This window comes from Lacerta agilis, chromosome 13 (assembly GCF_009819535.1).
Source record: "Lacerta agilis isolate rLacAgi1 chromosome 13, rLacAgi1.pri, whole genome shotgun sequence".
In the NCBI taxonomy this organism is placed as follows: Eukaryota; Metazoa; Chordata; class Lepidosauria; order Squamata; family Lacertidae; genus Lacerta; species Lacerta agilis.
Genome location: NC_046324.1, coordinates 51000227 through 51028060, shown reverse-complemented (window position 1 = coordinate 51028060; position 27834 = coordinate 51000227). Strand labels below are relative to the sequence as shown.

At 48.4% G+C, this 27834-nt stretch overlaps 1 protein-coding gene across 1 annotated transcript in view; it reads left to right on the top strand.

The window, feature by feature from the left end:
- TNRC18 (trinucleotide repeat containing 18) overlaps positions 1-27834 on the top strand; it is a 135884-nt gene that overhangs the window by 237 nt on the left and 107813 nt on the right. The window contains exon 2 of the mRNA XM_033167870.1: positions 2689-3044. Within this exon, the coding sequence (XP_033023761.1) occupies positions 2837-3044 (208 nt within the window). The 5' untranslated portion in view covers positions 2689-2836. The remainder of the gene's footprint in view (positions 1-2688; positions 3045-27834) is intronic.

Genomic DNA, 27834 nt, shown 5'->3' with positions numbered 1-27834 from the left:
CTTGGCAAACGCCGTCAGGGAAAGAGAATCCAAGAACCAGGCATTTTCGGTTAGGCTGCTTTTAATTAAAATCAGGAGTCCAGCCATGTTTTTTTTTGGGGGGGGGTGGTGGTGAAGAACTGAGATCAAGGAAAGTAAATGAAATTCTGTACACGCACAGCCGCCCTCCCCCCGCACCCCAAATACATATATATGTATAGGATTGGGATGCGCCGGTCTTGTTTTCATTCCCATATGATATTAAAAGTGTGCCCGTATCTCTCACACACAGGAATCCGAAGTGTGTCTTTTCTGTATATTAAGGCCAAATAGGAATTAAAACAAGAACCTTCCTTCTCCAAAGAATAAAAATTGAAGCTTAGGGTAAGAAGTTATGGGGAAGCCCCCACCCCACAAAAAAAACCCCATGCGTGCAACTGAAATGGACAAACTGGCCATTTGCCCTTTATATCCTTAAAATGCAAAGCCGCCGATTTATTTTTCTCGTGGCTTATAAGGAAACGGGAACATACGGTTTCGCCTTGTATCTATTTCAGTGGCGTGTATTGGATTGGGGCGGGTGTTGTGTCTAATAAGCACGGAGGTAGTTTTAACTAAAACCAGATTAAAGTAAGAAACTCTTAATTAAACCTAGTAAGGGCCAAAGGGGGATTTTTGTGCACTGCATTCTCATCAACCGGTTCATAAGAACCAGCCTGAGGAAATTCCAAGGCGATATTTCCCCCCCGGGAACAGAGAGCTAAAACATTGACTAAATTCTTTTTTTGTGATTTTAAGGCAGCTGGTGAAATGACTTCAGGGTTGGAGAGACAGGGAATAGCCTTTCTTTTTTAAAAAAGAAAGTCCTCTTCCAACAAGTCCCTCTTCCACTCCTTCCATTTTTTTCAGTGAGTTGAATTCTAAATGTTTTGGAATATTTTATGGCGGTGCGGGGGAGAGAAACAACCAAAAATACTTCAGAAACTTCTCTCTGCATTCCTCCTCATTTTACAAGAAGGCTTGATTTTTATTTTTCTTAAATAGCAGACATTGAAGCCTCATTTTTTTGGAGAGAGAAAAAAAATCTGTCCCATGATTTGGAAACGACCCCCGTTGAGTATCCAGACGGAGGATACAAATGGTTATTCTTGCCAGTGTTACTGGGGTCTGAGCCCCATTGAACCCGGAGAGACACTGAAGTCAGTGGGGTTTACTCCTGGGTAAATGGGGCGAGGATTGCAGCCTTACTTCTTAAAGACAGTTAGTTGGGCTTCCTAGAAAGGAAACCAGCACGATTTCTCGCAGAGAAGGAGAGCGCAAGAAACCTTTATTTTATTTTAAATTCCAAGCAGTGTAGGGAGGTCGCTGGAAACCGAACATTGTTGGTGGCTTCCTCAGTAATAATAAAAATAAAAGCCTATTTTCCTTCCGAGCCATTTTGCCCAAGTGGCGTGAAGAAATCTCGGGCTCCTTATCAGGGCCAGCTTGCAGCGTGTGCGTAAAAGGTTAAACATTAAATACTTTCCAGGGCTAAGAAGATGATAAAATATGTAATGGGTTATTTTCGCCTCCGGGCGAGTAGGAGCTCCCAGCCCCCCACCCGCCGCCCTTTCTACATTTTTGTCGACCCACATCTGATAAGATGGAGGGGAAACAATGAGTATTTGTCAAAATCGATACTGGGGAGGGAGAAGGGTGTCTCCAGGCAAAACGTGAGAGGAGAGGGAGAAGGGGAAAAAACGACAGGCGAATCGGGATTTTAAAAACAGTCCATTTTAGATAACAGAAGCCAAGGAAGGTGGTGGGTCTGGTTAAATTCCTCATATCTCCCCCCCACTCCACCCCACCCCATGACTGAGGTTGCAAGAGAGAGGCAGGAAAGTGTCTCGGTTAAGGGTGCGATCCTAAAGAGCCCTTTCCACCCCTGGGGAGCAAGTCCTTTTCAGCCAAGGCGCTTCGGATCGGGCCGCGCAGCTGCGGTTCCAAACGCGCCGAACGCGAGCCTGATTCTGTCTCTTTCCGAAACAAGCCCTGTCGACTTTAAACAGGGCTCTCTCTCTCTCTCTGCTTCCGAAAGGGGGGATGGGGCACGATCCTGCGCCTATTTACTCGAGAGTAAGCCTCATCCCATCGGAGCTGGCTGCCCGGGAACACGGGCGCGTACCGGCGGCGGTGGCAGCTTTCGATTGCAGGCCGAAGGAGATTACTCGCGAGTAAACAGCCGCTTGGGAGAAACCTCCTTAACTTTTTAAAAGTCTTTCTTTTGTACACACACACATTTCTCCCTGCAAACAAAATGCAACGTATATATTCTATTTTTTTATTTTTTTTTAAAGTCTTCAAAATGTGAACTCGGGTTCCAGGGAATGAATCTTTTGTTTTTTAAAATTTGGGGAGTGCTGGACGCCCACTTCCTTGGGAGTAAGCCCCATTGCACCTCGTGAGGTTTACTTGTGAGTAAAGAAGCCTGAGTCTTGGTTCCTTGCTTTTCTCCTCTCGCCTTTCTTGAAGGCGCAAAAAAAGGCAGCTGTGTGTGTGTATATATACAGTATATATATATGTGTGTGTGTGTGTGTGCCGGGCTCTCCTTTCCCCGCTGCAAATTGGAGACCCCTCGGTGGGGCTGGGTGGGGGGCTAGGAGGGAAACTCGAGCTGCTGCTGCCGCCTTTCTGCGAGACTCAAGCGGCGCCTTTCGCCTTCTTTTGCAGGCTCCCGTCCGGGGCCGCCTGGGCAGCCGGAGCCCCGCGCGCGCGGAGAATGGTTGCGCGGAAGGTGGCGCGGCGCGGGGAGCGGCGCTTGTCCTCGCTGCGCCTTCGCTGAGTCCGGCGGCGGCGGCGGCGGCGGCGGGAGCGCAGCATGGATGGGCGAGACCTCGGCGGGCCCCCGCGCGCCGTCCACCTCCCGCCGCCGCCGCTCCTCTCGGGCCTGGCCATGGACGGGCACCACCGCGCCGCCGCCGCCGCCGCCGCCGCCCGGCTCGCCCCCTTGGCGGCCGGACTGCCGCCCGCGCCCCTCGGCCCCGCCAAGTACCTCGCCGCCGGACTCAACCTCCATTCCCACGCGGGTAAGTCGACACGCAGACGTGGAGGGGTGGGGGGGGGGTGGGGAAGAGGAAGGTTTATTTGGGGGAGAGGAAAACGGGTGGGGGTGGGGTGGAAGGAAGGCGATGGAAGGGGGGTCCGCCTTTGCCCTTTCCTCTGCAAATTTACCTTCAAAATGCCCCCCCCCACTTTAGGGGATCCCAAGCTTGGAAAATTGGGTTGGTTTCCTTCCCCACCAGCCTCCCCAAAATACAATGTATAATCCCGCTTTCCGAAAAATAGACAATCCTTTAGTAGGCTGGCTTCTCTCCGCCCCCCCCAAAAGAGATTGCATTTAAATAGCAGAAAAAATAGCTGGATAAATACTCTGCAGTCTGTTTGCCTCCCCATCCCAAGAACAGACTGAGCCCCCTGCCAAACAGACCTGCCCTTTCCCCATATGACTGAAGGTCCCATAAGACAGAAAACCTGGGGATGCCCTAGAGCACCCCCCCCCCCAAAAATGAATTCAACAAAATAAAACCTGGGAATCACTTGGGAGCAGCCCTCCACCCTATAATTCCAGACAGGGCTTTATAGAAGTGCCTGGCCGCCTTAAGTCCACATCACCCCCCCCTTTTTTAATTCTGCTTCCTAAAAACAGACAAATCCCTCTTTGGCAGGGTGGACTTCTTGTCACCCCTACCCCAAAAGCGATTCTACTTAAATAGTCCGTATGGCTTCGTGAATTCTCTGTAGTCTATCTATCGTGCCCCCCCCCCCCCGCAAAACAGACCACCCCTTTCTCTACATGGCTGTAGGTCCCGTGAGCCAGAAAACCTGGGGATCCCATAGGAACAGCCTTCCAACCGCTAATAAAATAAATGCAGTACTGTAGAATGAACCTTGGGAACTGATAGGAACCCACCCTATAATGCCAGACAGGCTGCTTTGGACTCCCCCCCCCCAATCCCTGTCTTTTAAGGCTATGCCCTACATAGAGAAATTGGCTTGGGATGCCCTTGGCCCTTCCAGCCAGCCTCTTCTCCCAGAGGAGTCGGCCCATCAGGATTTCTTGAAATTACCCCCGCCCAAGCATGCACAGAGCATCGCACACATTTTCAAGAACAGCAGAGAAGCATAAATCTTGGACTGCGTAGCAGAAGCCGGCATTCCAGACCTGTGGAATTCTAGACCCACAGGATCCCACCCTTTTCTGGCAGCGGAAAACAGGCCGTCCCTGGCTGCGCAGCTGAACTTGAACCCTTGAGCAAAATGCCTATATTTAAAATAAACACGTGTAAGGAAAGCTTTCCCTTTATACAACCCGGGGAGCGAGATGTGGCCCACACCGGTGTCTCTCTCCCACATCTTTTTCCGCACGGAGATACAGGTCAAACTCGAAAAATTAGAATTCCGTGGAAAGGTTCATTTCTTTCAGTAATTCAACTTAAAAGGTGAAACTAATATATGAGATAGACTCGTGACATGCAAAGCGAGATATGTCAAGCCTTTATTTGTTATAATTGTGATGATTATGGCGTACGGCTGATGAAAACCCCAAATTCACAATCTCAACTTTGGGGTTTTCATCAGCTGTACGCCATAATCATCACAATTATAACAAGCAAAGGCTTGGCATATCTCGCTTTGCATGTCATGAGTCTATCTCATATATTAAACTCCAGTAGCTAATGAAAACAGTTGCTTACATAAATGAACTTTTCCACGATATCCTAATTTTTCCAGTTTCACCTGTATCTGTGCAAACTGGGCTGTGTTGGGAGACTGGGTGACTCTAATGGTCGGCTCTGGCGGTGGCAGTTGTTGCCTTAAATAAGTCTGGACGTTGTTCACTTATTGCCAGTTTTATTCTTGCTACCGATGACTGTCGGACTCTTTCCCCAGTGTGGATTCTGTGACTTTGCATAGCGCCGAATGTTGAAATCGCTGTGGGTTTGTTTGTTTTTTGCCATTTAGCAAAGCCATTTGGCAGCCCCTCCAAAGTTTCAGGGGTACTTTGGGTTTGCAGGCATTGCTGACAGATGGCTGGGGACATATTTTTAAAAAATCTCTTCTCTCCCCTTTCCAAACTTTTCTTCTTTTCACCTTGCAAAGATTTGAACGACATCTGTTGTGGATCAAGTTTTTTGCATCTCAGTTGCAAAATAATATGTTTTTACTGGAGATTCGGATGTATTTATTTTTTGTTGTAATGGTTTATAATTTAAATGCATGGAGAAGCTTGTGGTTTGAATTCGTAGAGGTGGAGAATAATATGGAAGAATGTTGTGGGGGAGGGACACGGCCCCCCTCCCCCCTCTGTTTCTGGGCACCTTTTAAAATATCCAAAGATTCTTTTGTCGTGCTAAAGTCTGTTTATCTTACTGGGCCTGCAGTCTTCAAATATATACATTGCACAGAACTTAGCTGGCTATGTTTGGTTAGTTACCAGTGCTTGCCGGTGTCGATTTTTTTTTTTTAAAGTGAAAGTGTTGAAAAGAATTGCTGCTAGGATGGAAAAAGAAAAGAATTATTTACTATGTGCCCAGAGCAAACCTGGGTTTCTCTTCAATGCACTAATGGAGGGTAAAAACCTGTTCTTGTTTATTAATTTCTTGGCTCTCGGGTAGAATAAACTCGCATAGTAGGATCCATCTCCACCACCACCACCCCGAAAAAAACGCCCCATCTCCTGCAATCTTCTCTTTGAATTCTTTTGTGTGTGAGAAATGGATTGTTCTGCGATGAAGTTAAAAGTGCCATCTTTGGGTGCGAGGGCAAGTGTGTGCATGCAATTTGAAACAGATGAAAAGTTCTAGTGTTTACAGAAATTCCTCGTTCCTGGACTACTTTCTAGCCCTCTGGAGGGGAAGGAGGGAGGGCACAGTGGGGGGGGGGTATGGCTGTGCATGTGTGTGATAACGAAATCCAGGAGAGCCTTAATCCATGTCCAGAACCTTTTAAAAAGTGCCTCTTGCAGGCATGGGCTCATTTTAGCTTGGGATGGATTTTTGCGGTTGGGTATCTGTGCAAGAGCCAAGCAGTAGCTGGTCTTCTGAAAAAAAATATTTTAAAACCCATAGACAGAAAACTGCTGTGTGGAGAGGAATCTAAGCCTCCCCGACCCCTTTAAAACAACAGCAATCATTCCCAACTTGATGGTTCCCCCCCCCTTGCAGTTCTCTCCCCCCCCCCAAGTGCTTTAGGCTGTTTTTCCCTTCCCTGTTAAGGTCTAAGACTTTGAAGCTGCCTGGTGTTTTCCCTCCCCCCTTCCTCTCCTCCTCTTCTTCCCAAATTAGATTCCCTCCCTTCTTTTGTTTTTTAAATACTTGGATCAGACAATCCACGCAGAGCATGGGCTAGGTTTAAAAACAGCTGGCAACCTTCTGCAGATGTGCGGCATTCCGTTGCAAACTGGAGGGAGACGGGGCCTTCTTCAGTGATGAGGACCTCAAATTCTGCCATCTCTCTGGCCCTTTTAAAACCTGTGCTGTGGCTTGCTGGAAACCAGCAAAAGACGAATGTGCATGTATGTATGTGTACAGAGAGAGAGAGAGAGAGAGAGAGAGAGAGAGAGTTGTACTACAATGCCCTGCTGTGTGTTTGCCTTCTCCCCTCCCCCCCCCTTTCTGCTTCATAGAAAAGAGAGAAGAAAGTGCAAGGCTGTGCATAGGTGACTTGGAGTTTACCAGGAGGGGTTGGTGGGGTGACAAGTTTTGCAATAATGAAACCTCACCCACATGGAATGAATGACTTTGAAATTTTGCAAACCTGATTGCCAACATCTGCAAAGAAGGAAGTCTGGTCGAGTTGAGAGGGAAGATTTATTGGCTTTCTGAATAGGTGGCACCGCCAATTTTCCAGGTGCTAAAACAAGGGGTGTAGAATGAAGAGCAATAAAACTAAGCACATGAGCAAACACCCTTTTATTTAACGCCTCTCCCCCCCCCCTCCTAGGGCAATCTCTAATCTTTGAAAAAGTGAATTCATTGTCCAGACAAACTGAAGCTGGGAATAGCACTCAGGTTTGTTTTTTTCACATGGACTTTTCTTTAAAAAGCATTTAATTCTTTCTCGAGGCCCCATAGCTGCTGGAGAGGTTCTTAGAATCTGTTGAAGGAAAACCGCTGACGTTCACTGTGTATGTGTCTGTATATCCTACGTTGAGGTTGTTTCCTGATAGGATGCGAAACCCATTTTAGCCTACTTTCAGTTTAGTCTGATCTCTGCCTGCCCACTTTTCCGGTGATGATCTGACAGTTCTGAACCAGAGTTGTGAAGAACCACTTTCCTGATCGCCACTGGCGAACAGGTGTGAGCTTCCAGGCGAGCAGCTGGGAAGTTTTTACAAAAGTTTTGTGTGTGTGTGTATTTTATATATATTTATAAAATCTACAAACATGTATGTGAGTGTATACACACAGATTTGGTAGCAGTTGTGTAAGCACCCCCCCTCCAAAAAAAGCTGTGATTTTGAAGATACATGATAAAGTGAGTTTGCTGAATTGAAACAAAATAAGATTCCTGGATGGAAAATGGTGTGTCTGCTACCCGGAGTTCAAAAGTAGAAAGTTTGTGTGTGTGTGTGTGTGTGTGTGTGTGTATTTTATATATATTTAAAGGATTTATAAAGGATTTATAAACACAGTTGTCTTGTAAGTACAAAATAAAAAATAAAAAATTCCTTCCAGTAGCTCCTTAGAGACCAACTAAGTTTGTTCTTGGTATGAGCTTTCGTGTGCATGCACACTTCTTCAGATACACAGAAGAAATCTGTATATCTGTGTATCTAGTGTGCATGCACACAAAAGCTCATACCAAGAACAAACTTAGTTGGTCTCTAAGGAGCTACTGGAATGAATTTTTAAATTTTTCATTTTGTTTTGACTATGGCAGACCAACACGGCTACCTACTTGTCTTGTAAGGTTATACATGGTGTCTCTGCTGTGGGTGCCCCCACCTTCAGAGGGCAGGCAGGTAGCAAGCAAGCAAGCAAGCAAGCAAGCAGGGAAGGGCCTTTTCTGTGGTGGTGCCCCAGTTAGGGAATTTCGTCCCTGGAGATGTTCACCTTTACACTATTCACGTTACTGCATGGCGGGTGCCAGAGCCAAATCATTTTATTCGCTTTTAACGTGGGGGGGGGGACCCACCCACCCACCACAAAGTCCTTGCAGCTTTTGATGGTGTCTTGTGGTCGCAATTTTTCCTTGCTGCGACTGAAATTCTGGTGGTGTTTATCCGATGTTTTTAATTGCGTTTGAAACTATACATTTTGAAAAGGGAGGGTGGAAACGGAACAAACTTTTTTTAAAAAAACAAAATCTCTGGCTTTGGGGCAAGCCCGAAACGTCTTACCTCTGGAAATGGATCTGGTACGATTCGTCCTCTTTTATCCCTTTCTTTGTAAGAATGGGCACATTTCTTTTGGGTCGTGAGTAGGGGAGATTCCCCAGATGGAAAGGCCAAAATGGAGCTACCTTGCAATGGGTGGGGTGCCTGAGGCTGGGTGGTTTGTGCATTCCTGGGGTGGTTGAGGGGTGCAGAGTGTCTCCTCTGTGCTCTCCTGAAGTAGCAGTTACTCTTAAGTAGCAGTTGCCATCATCCTGGCTTCTATTGCTGGGCTGCTCTGGAGCATGACAGCCTCTTAGGCCAATGGTGCCCACAGCATCAGGGCAGATAAAAGCAAGTACTTTAGTTAAACTGTGGAACTCCTTCCCTCAGGAGGCAGTGATGGCCACCGACCTGGATGACTTTAAAGGAGGATTAGACAAATTTCTGGAGGAGGAGAGGGCTATTGATGGCCCCCTAGCCAGTTGGAGGCAGCACGGCATCTGAATCTCAGTTGCAGGAGGGGAGAGTTGCCCCTGCTTGAATTCTGCTTGCTATTTTCCCACTGAGGCGCCTGGTTGGCCATTGCGGGAACACGATCCTGCACTAGATGGGCTATTTATTCTTCTGTCTTTATGTTCTTACTAATGGAGAAAGCAATAGTCCTCTGCCCCGAGGAGCTTGCAATATAAATTTCAACAGAGGAAGGGTTCAGGAGCCCAGCCTCTTTTGGGAGAGGTGGATCAGTCCACTGAATAAATTTTGGAGATCTCAACTACACACTCTGAATTGCTCTTCTTCTTCTTCTTCTTCTTCTTCTTCTTCTTCTTCTTCTTCTTCTTCTTCTTTCTCCTCCTCTTCTTCTTCTACCACCTCCTCCTCTTCTTCTTCTTCTCTGAAGCCACGTATTTAGATGTGCGCCTGTTTGATTTCCACCCGCCCTCTCTTACTCCCAAATAGCTCCTAGTACCATACATTTCCAAATCGCCAAAACCTGCTGATGCAGGCAAATTCATTGGATTCCATTCCAAGCGAAGATAACTGGCATCTGGGGGGCCTCTCCAGATGTTTTGGAGCACAACTGCTATCTGGCCCAGCCTAGCTTTGGTTCCCACCCCAAACATCTGCCTAGCCTCAGGTTGGTGAAGGTTGCAGCTGGAGGGGCTGTTTGAGTTTGAAGTATCGCAGCAGTCTGGATCTGAGGCACAAGGGAAGGGGTGGAGGAATAGAAATAATACCCTTTTACTGCAGAGGTTTTCAACCTTTTTGAGTCCACGGCTCCCTTGGCCAACTACATTCCTTCTGTGGCACCCCAGTTACGCCACCCCTCGCCTGAAGAGCTGGCAGCCTCTGACCCTGTTTCGAACACACTCCATTGTGGAGGGTTCCCTCAGCCTCCTCTCCTCCTCTCCCCTCTCCTTGGGAGTCCTCCGGGCAGCCACTGCTGCTGCCCCTGGTCTCTGAGCTGCCCCAAAGAGAGGTGTCTCCTCACACTGCCCCACAGGGACTTGGGACTTGTCTGTCCATTCCCAACAGCGAGGGCTGGTGGACTGGCTGGCTGGGCTCCCTCTCGCCCGCTGGCTTGCTTACTCCAAGGCAGGCATAGGCAAACTCGGCCCTCCAGATGTTTTTGGGACTACAACTCCCATCATCCCTGACCACTGGTCCTGTTAGCTAGGGATGATGGGAGTTGTAGTCCCAAAACATCTGAAGGGCCAAGTTTGCCTATCCCTGCTCCTGGCAACCAGCACCCTCTGACCAGCCCCAGAGGCACCATTCACTTGGGGGGCTTGTAGCCAAGGCTGTTGCACCAAACAGCTGTGCAAGCCTTTGGGAGGCAGAGACGCGAAAGGGCATGAGAGGAGAGGGAGGGAAGGAAGGAAAGAGGGACAGAGGCCCGTGTTGCCTGGGGCACCCCTGACCAGCATTCAGGACACCCCAGGGTGCCACGGCACACTGATTAAAAACTACTGCTTTAGTGGTTATAGTCAACCAGCACCATGCGCAGATTTTGTTCAAAGACGTAGTAAAAACATACCGTAATAGAAAATTCTTTCCAGTAGCACCTTAGAGACCAACTGAGTTTGTTCTTGGTATGAGCTTTCGTGTGCATGCACACGAAAGCTCATACCAAGAACAAACTGAGTTGGTCTCTAAGGTGCTACTGGAAAGAATTTTCTATTTTGTTTCGACTATGGCAGACCAACACGGCTACCCACCTGTAACTGTAGTAAAAACATGTACAGTATTGATTTCTTCCCCTGCCTGCCTGCCTGGCCGTTCCCCACCCACTCTCAAGCAAGGGTTGATTCAAATGTACAGAATGCCTGCTCTTAGAAGAAGACCAAGCTTCCAGTTCTCATTGTGCAGGAAAAATAGTCAACTGCATTTCCGAAGGGGCCAGAGCTTTACCCCTTTGCAGTGGGCTACATCCTGTAGATCTCTGGCTAAACCTTTGGGTGTTGTCCTTAGCTAAGCGCTTTCAGCCGACAAGGGGCTGGGGACGCAGCCACTCCTAAAATCACCTTCCTTGCTCTCTTTTTTTAAAAATTGCCATTAGCGATTGTAGTTGGTGGGGAAGGGATTTTTCACCCTGTGGGCTTTGACACTTTTCCATTTGAGATGACTGCAGCTGCGTTCTATTCCTAAATCGTCTCCCCACCCCACAATCACACTTTCCCTGCCTTGGCAAAAAAAAATAATTAAATAACAGCCCCCCTTTTAGTTTTTGCATTAAAGTTAGGGAAGTGGAAAATCATGGTGAGAAACGGAGAGAGTGTGTTTTTAGCAGCCCCATCCAAATGCAACCTCCAGCTGGAGAAAAGGGACTGTCGTGCGTTGGTCTCCCAGCCCTAATAAATGTCTCCTTTTAAAAATAGCAGAGTGCTGCTGTAGCTTTTCTGGTTATTTTAAACCCTGCCTTTGGAAGATATTTGCCAGGCAAGCCTTGTCTCTAGGTAGAGTCCTCTGGTTCCCTCCCCTCCCATGAACAGAGTGTGTTTGTGTGTGTTTTGAGGGGTTGGGAGCGGAAGATGGCCTTGCTGGCAGGAGACTCTCCAGCAGCTGCCTTGTATTTCCCCGAATTTATTTTTAATGCTAACTTTCCCAAGAACAGCAGCCTGTAAAGAGACTGGGTTGGGGAACAGGCTGGCCCTTGTGCTGTCGGGGCTGCAAATAATGTGGACGGGGGAGAGAGCAGAGGCGACATTTACCTTCTCTGGCTGGGACCGACCTGGCAGAACGACGTTGCAGTTTGCAACAGAGTCTTCCTCTCTTGAGTAGACTTATTGCCTGCTTTGGCCACAGGGACACACGCCTTCGTTCCCCCTGCTTGGGTTTCAGCAGCATGTCCTGTGTGGGGCTGCCTTTGAAAAGTGCTTGGAAATGGACCACATGTCAAAAGAGCCAGACTGCTGACAAGGGACGGTTACAGGGAGCAGGCGGGCAGATTCAGGGCAGATGGGCAGCAAGTACATTTAAAAAACAAAAAACAAACAAACCACAATGGTGTGACACATTGTCTGCCTGATGCTCCCGTCAGCAGCCTGGCGGCCGCATTCTCCACCAAATGGGGGTTTCCGAACCAGGCCCAAGGGCAGCCCCACGTAGAGCGCATTGCAGCAGTCCAGCCTCGAGGTTCCTATCATGTGCACTGCAGTGGGCAGCCTATCCCTGTCTGGGAATGGCCATAGCTGGCAAACCAGACAAGGCTGGTGAAAGGCACTCCTAGCCACAGAGGAACCTTGGGCAACCTACATTTCAAGGGGTGTGTGTGTGAGAGAGAGAAAGAGAAAGAGAGAGAGAGAGAGAATAGCGCTAGGTGTTTGAAAACACTCACAGCTGTTGATGTTTCTAAACAGAAGCTTTTCTATCTCAGGGCAAGCGATTGCCGCCCAGCAAGACATTTCGCCTCAAATGAAGGGCACGTCCTCTTAAGCCTGCCTTTCCTCTCAGGAACAATTTAGGGAGCGGAGGGGTTTGTGTGTTGTGGATCTGAAGTTGAGTTAGGTAACGGTAAAGGACCCCTGGATGGTTAAGTCCGGTCAAAGGCGACTATGGGGTTGTGGCGCTCATCTCCCTTTCAGGCCAAGGGAGCCGGTGTTTGTCCACAGACAGCTTTCCGGGTCATGTGGCCAGCAGGACTCAACCGCTTCTGGTGCACCGATGACCGTGACAAGTGCCAGAGTGCATGGAAACACGGTTTACCTTCCCGCCACAGCGGTACCCGTTTATCTACTTGCACAGGTGTGCTTTGGAACTGCTAGGTTGGCAGGAGCTGGGACAGAGCAATGGGAGCTCACCCCGTCGCAGGGATTCGAACCGCCGACCTTCTGATCGGCAAGCCCAAGAGGCTCACTGCTTTAGACCCCTGAAGTTGAATATAGGGGTGCCAACTCCTTAAACTGACCCCTGGCCTTCTCCCTTGAGCGACAGCTAATAAGTGGAGGGGGGAGGGAGTGCGTTGCAGTACTTGAACTCGGGTCCTGCTTGCTCATGGGCTTCCCTTGGGGCACCTAGACCAGAAGGCCGGGCTAGACAGGCCTTTGGTCTGATCCTGCAAACGGCAAGAGCAGGCTAGCCCGGTAAGTTGGCAGTTCCAGTCGAGCATGCTGATCTTGAAAGGGAGTTGCTGGCAGGAAGACCTGGTGGGGCAACTATAATGAGATTGTTGTTCCAGTCGCTCAGTCCCGGCTTTAGCAACATGTTTCTTTTCCGCCACTGTTATTGTTCTGATACTATTTGCTTTAATAGGTTTTGTTGCATTGTATGCATTGTAAGTCCCAAGGAAACTTTGAAAATACGAAGCGATAAAAAGTCTCGCAAGTCCAATGGCCTGAGCGCGTAACACCAATTCTGACCTCACCACGCTGGCTCCCAGTTAGTTTCTGGGCCCAGTTCAAAGTGCTGGTTTGTCCTACAAAACTTAGGCAACACCCCAAAGACCGCCTCTCCCCATGGCAACGGACCTAGACCCTCAGATCATCATCCCAGGCCCCTCCGAGGCTGAGCAGAGCCATCCTGGCAAGTAGCCCTCGATAGCCCTCCTTGCATTTGTCCAATCCTCTTTTAAATCCATCCAAGTTGGCCAGTCCTGCCTCCTGTGGCAGGGAATTCCGCAGTTTAACTCTATGCTGCTGCATAGATAGGTAGGTAGGTAGGTACTTTTTCTGGGTCATGTGGCAGCATGACTAAGCCTCTTCTGGCAAAACCAGAGCAGCGCACGGAAACGCCGTTTACCTTCCCGCTGAAGCCATACCTATTTATCTACTTGCACTTTGACGTGCTTTCGAACTGCTAGGTGGGCAGGAGCTGGGACCAAGGAAGGGGAGCTCACCCTGTCGCGGGGATTCGAACCGCCGACCTTCTGATCAGCAAGCTCAGTGGTTTAAACCACAGCACCTCCCGCGTCCCTTGATCCAGACTTACCTGTCTGTTTTTGATTTGATGGTCCCATAACTTGTTTCAGTGTGATTATCCAGATATAACCAAGGAGTGGATTTCCCCCTCTCACTCCCATAAGTAAAAGGGGTTTGTGTCTTGTGCTGTGGACGAGGAAGATCAGTATTTTTTTCTCTGGGTTCTGTTGTATAGTGATATACAGTTCCGGCAGATCATCAATGTATGTTGAAAGATGCAAAGCAAAGTTCCCATCAATATTGATTGTTGCTTCTTGTAGAAATAAGTGAAAACAATAAGATTTGTTTCCGTGCGCTTAGATTTACGTACGGCGAGCAGGGCATGGGGAAACGATTCTGCAGTGGAAGCCTCTTTCCAGCCATAACTGCAGAACCGGGCGCCCAAAGAGCACTGGCGTGTCTCAACCGCAACCCTTCAAAGATCAAAGGATGCCTTGTTCTGGTCTTTGGACAAACCTTTGGGCCCTCGCCTATGGCGAGTCTGACCGGCTTCCGGTTGACCTGGGAGGAAGGTTCTGCAAGCTGGAACCACGGCTGTGAGCCAATGACTGTGCGTTAGGCAGCCAATGGGCCACAAACAATTGCAGCTGGAATGTTGCAGGGGAGAGCTGTGGGAAAAAAGCAGCTTTATTGTCTAGTAAATGTTACAGCCTTGTTTGCAAAATGTAATTCCTGGATGGATGGATTTGTTGTTGTTGTTGTTCTCTCTCTCTCTCTCTCTCTCTCTCTCTCTCTCTCTCTCTCTCTCTCTCTGTAAAAACCACACTCTCTCTCACACACAAAAGACTGAACAAGGCAGCCTTTTCCTCTGGGGAATCAGGACTACTCAGATTTTCGTTTCGTTTTTTTGAATGGCCTTGCATAACAGAGGTGAAAGCAGAGGTGGGTCGCGGAACTGCACACGGCAGAGAGATGCGGTTTGTCTGCATTATGAATTCATGTCTGCGTCGCGCCCAGTTCTTTATTAATGTGCACAGATGCATAAATCGGTGCGCTTGGCACATAACTCTCTCTCTCTCTTTCTCTCTGTGTGTACACACCTGCTATCTGGGCCAAGGCAGGGAGGGTCAGCTCTGACCCACTTTCTGTCCTACAAACCAGGGGTCCCGAGGTCAGCGGCCGGATCCGGGGGTTCCAGCTCAGCAGCCGGAAGGAGCTGATCCGTTGCGCAAGTGCGCTTGGCTGCCAGAAAGCCAGGCTCTTGGCCTTACGCCAGGCATGGCCCATCCGGGGGTCTTCTTGCTGCCTCCAGTCGCAGGGGGCTGATGCTAGAGGGACTTCCTGTGCTAGGCTAGACCCCCAAATTCCCAGCAAGGAGCTTCAGGTTCTTGAGTCTGTTCCTGCAGGCATGGGTCAGCCTACCCCTGTTCTGGTGCTAAATGCTTTGTCCCTAACCTGTGCACGATTCCAGGTTGTGAACTAAAAAGCCCAGTAGGGAATCTCCTCCTACAAACCTGTCCAGGTGTTGCAAGCCTCGGGAGAGCATCTTCTCTTGGTCCCATCGGAGGCCCGAGAGATAGACAGGGCCTTTTCTGCAGCCGCCCCCCATATTGTGAGATTCGCTCCCAAGAGGGGTCACGCTGGCCTCTCTCCCTGTCATCCTTCCTGTTCACACCGGCCTTTGGAAATTAAGGGAAGGAGGTGCTGAGCAGGGTTAGAAATTCCCCAGGCGCCAAGCGTGTTTTGCGACTGGCGTTTGTCCAATTGTGCCAACCTGGAGATCTCTAGATGCCAGGTTGGTGCCTGACGTCTCAACCTAGCAGAAGAGCTTTTTCGGGGGGTCAGCAACCTTTTTCAGCCGTGGGCCAGTCCACCGTCCCTCAGACCTTGTGGTGGTGGGCCGGACTATATTTTGGGGGGAAAATGAACGAATTCCTATGCCCCACAAACAACCCAGAGATGCATTTTAAATAAAAGGACACATTCTTATTCGTTGCATTTTTCTCCCACCTTTTCCTCCAAGGAGTCCATGGTTCACCTCCCTCCTCAGTTAATCTCTACAACAACCCTGTGAGGTAGGCTAAGAGGCTGTGACTGACTCCAAGGTCACCCGTTGTGTTGCGATTCGAACCCTGATCTCCCAGGTCCTCCTCCGACCCTCTAACCCAGGGGTAGGCAGCCTAAGGCCCGTGGGCCGGATGCGGCCCAATCGCCTTCTAAATCTGGCCTGTGGACGGTCCAGGAATCAGTGTGTTTTTACATGAGTAGAATGTGTCCTTTTAAAAAAAATGCATCTCTGGGTTTTTTGTGGGGCTTTCCTGGTGGTTTTTACACAAGTAGAATGTGTCCTTTTATTTAAAATGCATCTCTGGGATATTTGTGAGGCATAGGAATTCGTTCATTCCTCCCCCCAAAATATAGTCCGGCCCCCCACATGGTCTGAGGGACGGTGGACTGGCCCACGGCTGAAAAAGGTTGCTGACCCCTGCTCTAACCACTACACCCCTCTGCCTTCCAAGAGTTCTTCTGCTATGGGGCAGCTCTATAAATTAAACAGGTGAATAAATATGAGTAGCGCAAAATGTCATTTATAGAAGGATCTGAAATATATTCCTTGGACCTTGAATTTTATTCTGAATACTTTTAATATGCTGTAAACCACTTTGGGATTATTCCCCCCCCCCTTTAAACTGTAAAGGGGTAAGAAAATATCAGAATATATTCAGAAACATCTTAAAGAGGATGAAATTAGATGAGACTGAATCTTAAAATGCAATTGTATGTAATTTGGGTTCTAAACATCGATGCTGGTTGAGAGGGAAGTCGCTCGTTTTGTTGAATTGGAATATTACTCAGTAACAAATGTAACTTTTAGTCTGGAAAAGAAGTAAAATATATGTGTGTGTGCGCACACGCAAAAGTATAGAAATGAAATGAGGAAGAAGAATAATAATCCTCACTCAGTAAAAAAAAAAAAAAATGCCTGGCCATTCCACTGTGGCGACCACAAATTTCCATTTGGTGAATAGCTTAGATACTTGTGTTTCGAACGCTGCCTGCTAGGCTGCTGTCACGGTAAACTGTGTTTTAATTCCAGTTTTAAATGCAGTTAATGTATTGCAACTACCGTAGTTTGTTTCTGTTATTTCGTAGTGATGTTTTAAAATTGAGGTTCTTGTATTCTTGGGGGTTGGGCTGGAAGACCTTTTGGGAATCCCTTTCAGTGAGGATTATCTTTATCAATGACTTGGATGATGGGCTTGAGGGTATCCTGATCAAGTTTGCAGATGACACCAAATTGGGAGGGGTGGCTAATACCCCAGAGGACAGGATCACACTTCAAAATGACCTTAACAGATTAGAGAACTGGGCCAAAGCAAACAAGATGAATTTTAGTGGGGAGAAATGTTGAGTACTACACTTGGGCAAAAAAAAATGAAAGGCACAAATACAGGATGGGTGACACCTGGCTTGAGAGCGGTACATGTGGAAAGGATCTAGGAGTCTTGGTAGACCACAAACTTGACATGAGTCAACAGTGTGATGCAGCAGCTAAAAAAGCCAATGCAATTCTGGGCTGCATCAATAGGAGTATAGCGTCTAGATCAAGGGAACTAATAGTACCTCTATATTCTGCTCTGGTCAGACCTCACCTGGAATACTGTGTCTAGTTCTGGGCACCACAGTTCAAGAAGGATACTGACAAGCTGGAACGTGTCCAGAGGAGGGCAACCAAAATGGTCAAAGGCCTGGAAACGATGCCTTAGGAGGAACGGCTTAGGGAGCTGGGTATGTTTAGCCTGGAGAAGAGAAGGTTAAGAAGTGATATGATAGCCATGTTCAAATATATAAAAGGATGTCATATAGAGGAGGGAGAAAGGTTGTTTTCTGCTGCTCCAGAGAAGCGGACACGGAGCAATGGATTCAAACTACAAGAAAGAAGATTCCACCTCAACATTAGGAAGAACTTCCTTCGACAGTGGGATTTGCTGCCAAGGAGTGTGGTGGACTCTCCTTCTTTGGAGGTCTTTAAGCAGAGGCTTGACAGCCATCTGTCAGGAATGCTTTGATGGTGTTTCCTGCTTGGCAGGGGGTTGGACTGGATGGCCCTTGGGGTCTCTTCCAACTCTAGGATTCTATGATTCAACAATTCTGTGGTTCTAAAGCTGCCTCGAAGCCCAGCTTGGGAGAAAGGAGTGATATAAATATCTCAGATAAATTCAGTATAGACAAACTCCCATAAACTCCCCTGGATCTTGACTGTCGAGATGTATGATTTTTAGGACCCACCCTATTTTCATGGTTGTCAGTTGTTTTAAATTGTTGTAAACATTACCATCCATTTCATTTCTATTCTGCTTTCTGTTTTTAAGGGGGGGGGAATCTCAAAGCGGTTTACAGCCGACATCAAAGATAAAGCATCGCAAAACAAACATTGCAGGAGGAGATCAAACACAAAATATACGTTTGAGGCAACGTAGCGAACAGGAAACTAAAATATTATCTTAAAGATTTCTGAATAATGCTGTAACCCGCCCGGGGACCTTAGGGTGAAGGTTTGGTAATAAATAAAGCAATACACGACAATTATAATTATTATAATAATAAGGTTCAGGGCTGTCTGGGGCTGGTGGGAGCCATAGTTCAAAACCTCTGGGGGGGGGGGTGCCAGGTTGAGAAAGATGACACCTTTCTTCCAAAATCCCTTGCTTCCCCTCTCTGTGGTTGGGGGCTCCCTGCCTCCCGCAGCATTTCTTATTTATTTGTTTATTGAAAAATGTCACACTTCTAGACAAAATGACCCTTGAGTCCCTTCCAACTCTTAAGATTCTGTGATTCTGCTGTCGGTTGCAAAATCACAAAGCAGTGTGCAACACAATGTTTTTTTTTTGAAAGGGACAATAAAACCGACACGTGTATGATAACAATTGCAAGCGCAGAAACTCCCAAGCTGACAGGATAGGAGCAGGCCGGCATTATTTGCCACCGAAGGCTCTGGAGCAGGGGTCGGCAAAGTTTTTGTGGCTTGGGCCGGTTCACGGACCCGCAGACGCTGTGGTGGGCCAGAGTGCGGGTGCGTGCACACACACTCAAACGCTATTTCCGGTGCTCCTTCCGGCACGGAGGAGGTGTGTGCAGCTTCCCATTGGCTGCATGAGCTTCCTGCAGCCAATGGGAAGCCGGCCAGCGGCACGGAAGGCGGTCCCTGCTCTGCTCCGTGCCACTTTAGCGCAGCGCATGGGAGCCAACCGAGCGGGCGGCGGGAGTCCATGGGCAGGTTAAATGACCCCCATGGGCCGCAGGTTGCTGACCCCTGCTCTGGAAAGTCCGCAAGTGTTCAGCATGCGCTGGAATTTCACCAGCGGGGAGATTGTTCCTTAGAGAGGAGGCCACCACAGAAAAGGCCCTGTCGCTGGTTGCCTCTTGATGGACCTCTGCAGGCAATGGCGTAACTGGTTGGTCCTTCCAAGCTGACCCCAGGAATAGGGGCAGGATGATATGGGGAAAGGGTTTCCCTGAGACAGCCCGGTCCTAGATGAGTTTGGGGTTTCGTAAGTTGGTGGAAGAACTGTAAGCCCGGTCAAGGATTATACTGATGGCACAAGAGGACAGCTCTTTTAAGATTGTCCGAGTCTGTTTTGATGCCGTGTGGATGACTGCACACGAGACTTATCATATGGTACATGTATTTGTCCTGGAAGATAACAATTTATGCTTGGTAATTGTTTTAAATATTTTCAATGAAGTTTGAAATGTTAAAGGGGTGGTGGTGGTTCTGCAAGCACGGTTAGGAGTTCTGGTCCACAGCTGAGCAGCAGCATTCCTACATTAGTTGCAGCTTCCAGACTGGCCTCTGGGCAGCCCTACAGAGAGTGCATTGGAGAATTGTAGAGTTGGGTCATCTAGTTGAGGAATCATTCCCCCATTGCTTAAAAACCTCTAAGGAAAGGAGAGTCCACAACCTCCCAAGGGGGACCGTTCCACTGTCCAGCAGCTCTTACTGTCGGAAAGTTTTTCTTGAGTCGGAATCTCCTTTCTTGTAACGTGAAGCCATGGGTTTGGGTCCTCCCTTGCAGAGCAGGAGAAAACAAGCTTGCTGCTCCTTCCATGGGACACCCCTTGAGATACTGGCTCTCATATCTCCTCTCAGTCTTCTCTTCTCCTGGCTAAACATACCCACCTCCTTCACCCGTTCCTCCTAAGGCTTGGTTTCCAGACCCTTGATCATGGGTAGGCAAGGGGGGGGGGTCGGATCTGGCCCAATCGCTTTCTCAATCCGGCCCGTGGACGATCCAGGAATCAGCATGTTTTTACATGAGTAGAATGTGTGCTTTTATTTAAAACGCATCTCTGGGTTATTTGTGGGCCATAGGAGTTCATTCTTTCCCTCCCTCTTCCCCCCCCCAAAAAAAATTTAGTCCGGCCCCCCACAAGATCTGAGGGACAGTGGACCGGCCCCCTGCTGAAAAAGTTTGCTGACCCCTGCCCTTGATCATCTCGGTTGCACATTTTCCAGCTTGTCAATAAATATCCTCCTTAAATGGACACAGTATTCCAGGTGTGGTCCGACTAAGGCAGAATAGAGCGGTTCTATGACTTCCCTTGATCTGGACACGATCCTTCTGTTGATGCAGCCTAGAATAGCATGAGCTTTTTTTCCCTTGCTGCATCACACTGTGGACTCAGGTTAAACTTGTGGTCCCCCGAGACCCCTAGATCCTCGTTCCATGCGAGCCTGGTCCGTGTCTCTCATCTTCTGTTTGTGCATCTAGTTATTCCTGCAGAAACTGACATGCTGGAGGTTACAAATGGGTTGCAGCGGTGAGGCTGTTGCAAGACGTTTGCTTGCATGTGGTTGTCCCGTAAGTCATGGGTTGGGTTTCTTCTCACATGCCTTCCCTCCTGCATGCCCCAGCCAGGCAGGCCAGCGGCTTAAAGACTTTTCCAGCCGATTAACACTCCTGGCTTAAAAATGATTAAGCAATTAAGCAATTACGTTGATTATGTTTGCATCCCGCCCTAGGAGTGCAGGGCGGCAACTCACGTGGGGGTTACTCTCTCTTTACTGCTGCAACAACCCTGTGAGGTAGGCAAGGTGTGTGTGTGTGGGGGGGGGGCTACAACTGATCACCAGTTTACCTTGCTGGTTGCGGCAACTGTAACCTCCCTGGGGCAGGGGCCTCTTCCTGTTGCTTGTGATGGTCCTGCAAAAAGCCATATGCTTTGATGGTGCTAGAGGTAGTGTGGTGTAGTGGGGAGGGTGTCTGGTTGGGACCTGGGAAACCAGGGTTCAAATGCTCACCGGGTGACCTTGGAAGCCAATCAGATGCCTCTCTGCCTAACCCGCCTCGCAGGGTGGTTGTGAGAATGGAATCGGGGGCGGGGAGAGAGAAGGCTAGCTTGAGCTCCGTGGAGGAAAATGCAATATTATATAAATGCAATAAATAATATAAATAAATAGAGTCATAAATAATATTGTATGAGACCTTCATTTTTCTTTAGTAAGCTACTTTATTTTTTTTAAATATCATTTTTATTGTTTTGATATAAATACATAGAGAAGAACTTTCACATTTACCTTTCCATTCATTTAACATTTTGGCCTTTTAGGGCCATGACTTCCCTCAAACCAAATTAGAAAATTCTTTCCAGTAGCACCTTAGAGACCAACTGAGTTTGTTCTTGGTATGAGCTTTCGTGTGCATGCACACTTCTTCAGATACGAGTCGAAACAAAATAGAAAATTCTTTCCAGTAGCACCTTAGAGACCAACTGAGTCTCTATCTGAAGAAGTGTGCATGCACACGAAAGCTCATACCAATAACAAACTCAGTTGGTCTCTAAGGTGCTACTGGAAAGAATTTTCTATTTTGTTTCGACTATGGCAGACCAGCACGGCTACCCACCTGTAACCTTCCCTCAAACCCTCCACATGATTTTCTAATTTCTGTTACTTCTTAACTCAATCATTCCTTTAAATCATCATATCCAACTTAATCACTATAATTTCATATTTACGACGACATGTCTTCGATAAATCTACAAACTTCTTGCAGTCCTATCAACGTATTGGATTCAATACCATTGTCTTTTAAATAATTCGTAAATTTAGTCTAGTCGTTGATGAATTTCTGGTCCCGCTGTTCTCGGATTCTTCCCGTCATTTTATCCAATTCCGCATACTCCAGTAATTTTTCTGCCCATTCTTCCTTTGTCGGTGTTTCTTCTTGTTTCCATTTTTGTGCTGTTAAGATTCTCGCCGCAGTCACTGCAAATTGGAAAAAGTTTAAAGTCTTGTTTTTTTAATGTCTTAGTAAGCTGCTTTAAATCCTTTTATATTAGTATTGCTTGCTGAAATTTTCAGCTCCCCATACCTTTCGCTTGCCTCCATTTTGCACCTGGTGGAATATCTGGGCCTTCACCTGGCCAAGGTGAGAAGCTCCGAGGAGACTCAAACACCCAGTTTGTGCCGTTCTGGAAAGAGCGGCACGGATTCTCCTAGTCCCTGGTGTAGGGCTGGGCGATATTTGGTTTTCAGCATCGCCATGTATCACCATCCAAACATCTCAACATACTGATATATCTCAGTGTAAGCATGGAGCTATGCAGAGTCACTGGCTGGCTTCACAGTTTTTCCTGCACCGTGATTTCTGCCAGCGCCTGCTCTTGCGATTCGCTGCTCCCTGCAGGAGTCAGGGGAGAGCTGAGCCGACAGAGTTCACAGGAGGAATCGAGAGAAGCATAGGCTGACTTCACATTGTGATTTTTGCTTAACACACGCACACCCTGATTTGCGATACAGCGGTACCTCCGGTTGCGCATGGGATCTGTTCCGGAGCTCCGGTTGGATCCCGAGGAATTTCTGCGCATGCACTTGGTGCATAGAGTGTTTGTGCGTGTGGCGAAACCCGGAAAAATACTTCTGGGTTTGCCGCGTCCTGAAGGATATGCAACCAGAGGTGTGCGTATCCAGAGTTACCACTGTATATTGCCTAGTGAAAAAGTGTAAAGCCAAACTGGCTTTCGATGATATACAGTCGTACCTCGGGTTAGAATCATAGAATCATAGAATCCTAGAGTTGGAAGAGACCCCAAGGGCCATCCAGTCCAACCCCCTGCCAAGCAGGAAACACCATCAAAGCATTCCTGACAGATGGCTGTCAAGCCTCTGCTTAAAGACCTCCAAAGAAGGAGACTCCACCACACTCCTTGGCAGCAAATTCCACTGTCCAACAGCTCTTACTGTCAGGAAGTTCTTCCTCATGTTTAGGTGGAATCTTCTTTCTTGTAGTTTGAATCCATTGCTCCGTGTCCGCTTCTCTGGAGCAGCAGAAAACAACCTTTCTCCCTCCTCCATATGACATCCTTTTATATATTTGAACATGGCTATCATATCACCATGTTCAAATATATAAAAGGGTTATGTACACTTCGGGTTACATACTTTTCGGGTTATGTACTCCCGTAACCCGGAAGTGTAACCTGCCGCGCGTGCGACCCACGCATGCGCAGAAGTGGTCTGTGCACTTCGCGCATGCGCAAAACGCGTTCGGGTTATGTACGTTTCGGGTTACATACAGCGACCCGGAACCAATTAAGTATGTAACCCAAGGTATGACTGTATCAGTATATAACCCAGCCCAGCCGTACTCCATCGTGCCTGAACTGCAGGTTGCGATACTTGAGTGCATGAAATATGTGCTGCTGGGTGGCCCAAGCTTTTGCAATTTTGAGCTTGGCAAAAGTGCAAGGATTCTGCTCCTCACCACAACCCCCGCTGCCGCCAGAGGGCCGCGCTGTTAAAAATTTGCATGATGTTTACATAACTTGATCCGCACGTCCTCATTTTTTATTGTGCATTGGCCTTTTGATTAGCTTTGGAATTCATACTGATGGGCGCGCCAAACCTTATTTAATCAGGTTTACCCTAGAAGTGCATTTATTTGCGCTGGGCTTGCATGATACCTACAGATGCTTTGGCTGTGACTGGGGCTCCACAAATTCGGGTGGGCGGCGGATGCCAGGGGACCCAGTCCTCTGCTCCTATGCAAGCGCAGTGCAATCCTGTGTATGAAGTAAGTCGCGTTGCATTTCGTGTTGGTTCTTCCCAGAATAGTGTGCACTGGAAAAAAAATACCTGCCAATATCCTAATGCCGTTATACATATCTTATAGTGTAGCTGCTTTGGAATGCTATGCCCAGTTCTGGTCACCTCACCTCTAAAAGGATAGTCTAGAGTTGGAAAAAGTTCAGGAAAAGGGCACCAAAATGATCAAGTATACATTTCTAGACCAAAAACGCACTGACCTTCCACCTTGAAGGAAAAGGGGGAACCTATCCTTTCCTCGGGATGCCAGTGGCGCTGTGGGTTAAACCACAGAGCCTAGGGCTTGCCGATCAGAAGGTCGGCGGTTCGAATCCCCGCAATGACGGGGTGAGCTCCCGTTGCTCGGTCCCAGCTCCTGCCCACCTAGCAGTTTGAAAGCACGTCAAAGTGCAAGTAGATAAATAGATAAATTCATTTGGTTGCAAGTGGCCAATAGCCTGGGGCAGAATGCAGCTCTGGCAGCTGGCAAATTTGGAATGCTGCTTTCTTGTAACTACTTGAAGGCATTGATTTGGGTCCTGCTCCCCAGAGCAGGAGAAAAGCTTGCTCCCTCTTCCATGTGCCAACCCTTGTGATATTTGAAGATGGCTCTCACATCTCCTCTCAGTCTCCTCTTTCCCTGGCTAAACCTACACAGCTCCTTCAACCGTTCCTCATCAGGCTCCCCTCCCAAGCCCCTTGACCCTCTTGGTCTCCCTCCTCTGCACATGTTGCCCTGAGCTGCTGGGATCTGTAGTGCAGCGAGGCCTGGAGGGCCGCAGGCTCCCCACCATACCATATGAGGCAGTCCAAAGAACCATGTGTGTGTGTTTCTGTGCCCCCCCCAAACGACAGTCGCACAAAAGCGGAAGTCTTGCTTCTCTGAGCCTCCTGTTATGGAAATGACTTGGGGGGCACATCTTTAAAGTTGTTGCAGTGTTGCAAATATTACGCCTGAATGTATCCTTTCAACTTGACAGCTCAGGGAAGATACCCAGCTTTATAAATTCGTAGAAAATCCATATGTACCTTGACCGACTCTCCTCATTCCAACGCCATTTAACCCTTAAAGAAAGGTGAATTTGGTCTCCACCTCCCTCCGTGGACCAAGAAGCAGGAAGTCACGTGGGCAGCAGGAACAGGGCATCCCCCATAATTCCCCAAGCATGGCACCCCACCCAGAGAGTGACCAAGGGGGCAACAATAGACATCCGCAGAGGCAGTTGAGCAAGTCAAGGTGTTCTGAAAGTCCATCTCCAGAAGAGTTCTGAGGGCAAGGATATGTCAAGTGTTTTATTGTTCTTTCAGTGATGGGTACTTAAGAGGTGTTGGGAAAGGTGTCTGATAAAGTGACCTAATGTTGAACTTTTATAACTCTTGTGGCACTCATCTCGCTTTACTGGCCGAGGGAGCCAGCATACAGCTTCTGGGTCATGTGGCCAGCATGACTAAGCCGCTTCTGGCGAACCAGAGCAGCGCACGGAAACGCCATTTACCTTCCCGCTGGAGTGGTACCTATTGATCTACTTGCACTTTGATGTGCTTTCAAACTGCTAGGTTGGCAGGAGCTGGGACCGAGCAACGGGAGCTCACCCCGTCATTGCGGGGATTCGAACTGCCGACCTTCTTATCGGCAAGCCCTAGGCTCTGTGGTTTAGCCCACAGCGTCACCTGCGTCCCTTGCATACCCCATCCCATTTGTGACATGCTAGTGATGTAGTGATGATGTATCAGTGATGCTGCTTGAAGTATATTGTTACGGAAATTACCGGGTCGAGAAGGCTCAGCTCCCGGTCCTACGGAGGAAGCCCGTGGTTCGCTGCGGAGGCAATGGAGACCAGCCGGAGATTGGAGCAAAAGCAAAGGAGTTTATTGCGCAACAAGGTTCAGGAGGATCCGAACCCCGAACAAAGGGTGTCCTGGACTTTTAAAAGTTCCCGCGATAGCCCAGAATACATAGCGCAATACATCACAGAAACGTCAGAGATGGGAGGGGAGAGAGGAGGTTACAGTAAAATTTACATAGGGGAAAAACAAGTTTTGCATATCAGGAAGGATGGCAGGAACCGGTGAATGGATCCAGGGTGGGTGCAATACACATTGAAGGTTTCTTCTGCGTCGGGACAATAGAAAGCTCCTAGGAGGATGTCTGCTGCCATGGTAGCTGATGGATGGGTGCTTGACTGGATTATTGGGAGGGGGGATCTCCTCCTGCGGACGTGACTCGCTGCTTAGGGGATTATGAAAGCCACTGAGTGGAGAGTCCAAAAATTATGCAGTATCGAAATAATATACTTCCGATGATCGGAGGATGGCGGGGACCGAGGGGTTAGGAAGGTTATTTTACAAGGAGCAAATAGACACCCGAACCAGGCAAATCGGACACTGCGTTCAGGAGTTGTGGATTTTTACAATAATAAATATTTCGAGCTGTCAAAATTGGGCCACCCAGCGTCTAAATTGTCCATTTGATACATTGTTGCAAGTTATAATTAATAGTTTCCTCAACTGGTTACATTTTGGTTTCGATTCCATTGTTCTCCCAGCAGGGAGCCTGTCAAAACCCACTTAGTGTTCAGTCAAGCGTGAAGGTGATGATTGAATCATAGTAGCTGACCTGAACGTTCCATTTTGCAGGCTGAGCTGAATGCATGCTCCTGATTGGTGGGTTTCCCGTTCATTGAGAAAATGGAGACCAGCGGAGCGCTGTTTGACAGAAGCGCTTATCCAGGGGCTTTTTCGGAACGCAGATTGGGATTTTGGGGAACCCTTCATCACGAGGGTTTTATGTGGTGCTTGTGTGACATGTAAAGTGTAGGGAGATGGACATAAAAAGGGGAAAGAATGCCCGCTCATCGTCGGGCTTTTAGCGAGTTCACGAGTCCCGCACTCGCTACCGGGGAGGCATAGCAGTGGGGGAAGGTGATGGCGGGTAAATTTCCCTATCAGTCCCGCACTTGGAGATAAGATTTGTAATCTGGTTCGCAGAACCACAAATCCTTTTCTCCACACCTACACCTCCGTGACTTGGTACTCACCTTCCCCCAGGTGTCTTAACTGGACGTATTCAGGGAAGGTGGGTTGGCCATGATAGTAAGCCCGGAGGGGAAACATGGAGGAGGAAGGTGGATTTAAGGGACAGCGGGTCAAAGAACAGCATGGGGTCCAGCAACGAGAGATACAACAAAGCACTAACATGCACAACACTATTACTATGATGACCAGAAAAATACCCTTTAAAAGTTGTTTTGCCCACCCCAGGTTGGGCAACCAGCTCCAAAGATCAAAGTCTGACATTCCTTCATGTTGAATATCGTGCAAAGTGGAGGTCAGGCGGTGGATGTTGTTCAAATGTCCTGTAATGTTCAGGGTTTGATCTGTCACATATGTGCAACACTCGGAGCCAATCAGAGCACAAGTCCCGCCCTCCGCTGATAATAAAAAGTCCGTAGCAATTCGGTTTTGAATTCCAAGTTGTCTCACCTGTGAGAGTTCGGTGGTCAGCGAATCCGTGATTTGCTCAGCCTCCCGCATGAATTTGAGGAGGACATCGGTGAGCCTCAGGATATCAACGTGGTTTGAACCGGCGCCGTATGCTGGGAATAGGGCTCTTCCCCAGGTCTCTCCATTTGCAGCCACATCAGACAGGTCGGAGAGGGCCTGCTCCTCCCGCTTATTTCGCAGTCTCCCAGTAGGTAGGTCTTGGGTGACGCGTACCCCTGGGACTATGTACCCTAGGTAGCAGGAGCCAGACATGTGGGGGCTTACCCATCGGTAGGCACGGTGGGCACAGATCCACCACAGTCCGGCTAGGTCAGTCCCGAGTCTGCCAGAGGCGAAGCTGTGGAGGAAGGCGATGTTGGGGCGCGAGGTCTGGTCCACTGGATTGGCACCTACTGCCAGCGCCCAGGCTGATGGAAGGTCAGTGGCCAAATGTGATTTTGATTGGGTACTAACAGTCACTTGTCCATTCTCGTGGATTTCCAGAGAGGTGTCGCAGGAACTAGTCCCCACTGAGGCACCATCTCCAGAGAAAACACGGCAGAGGGGTCCGTGGG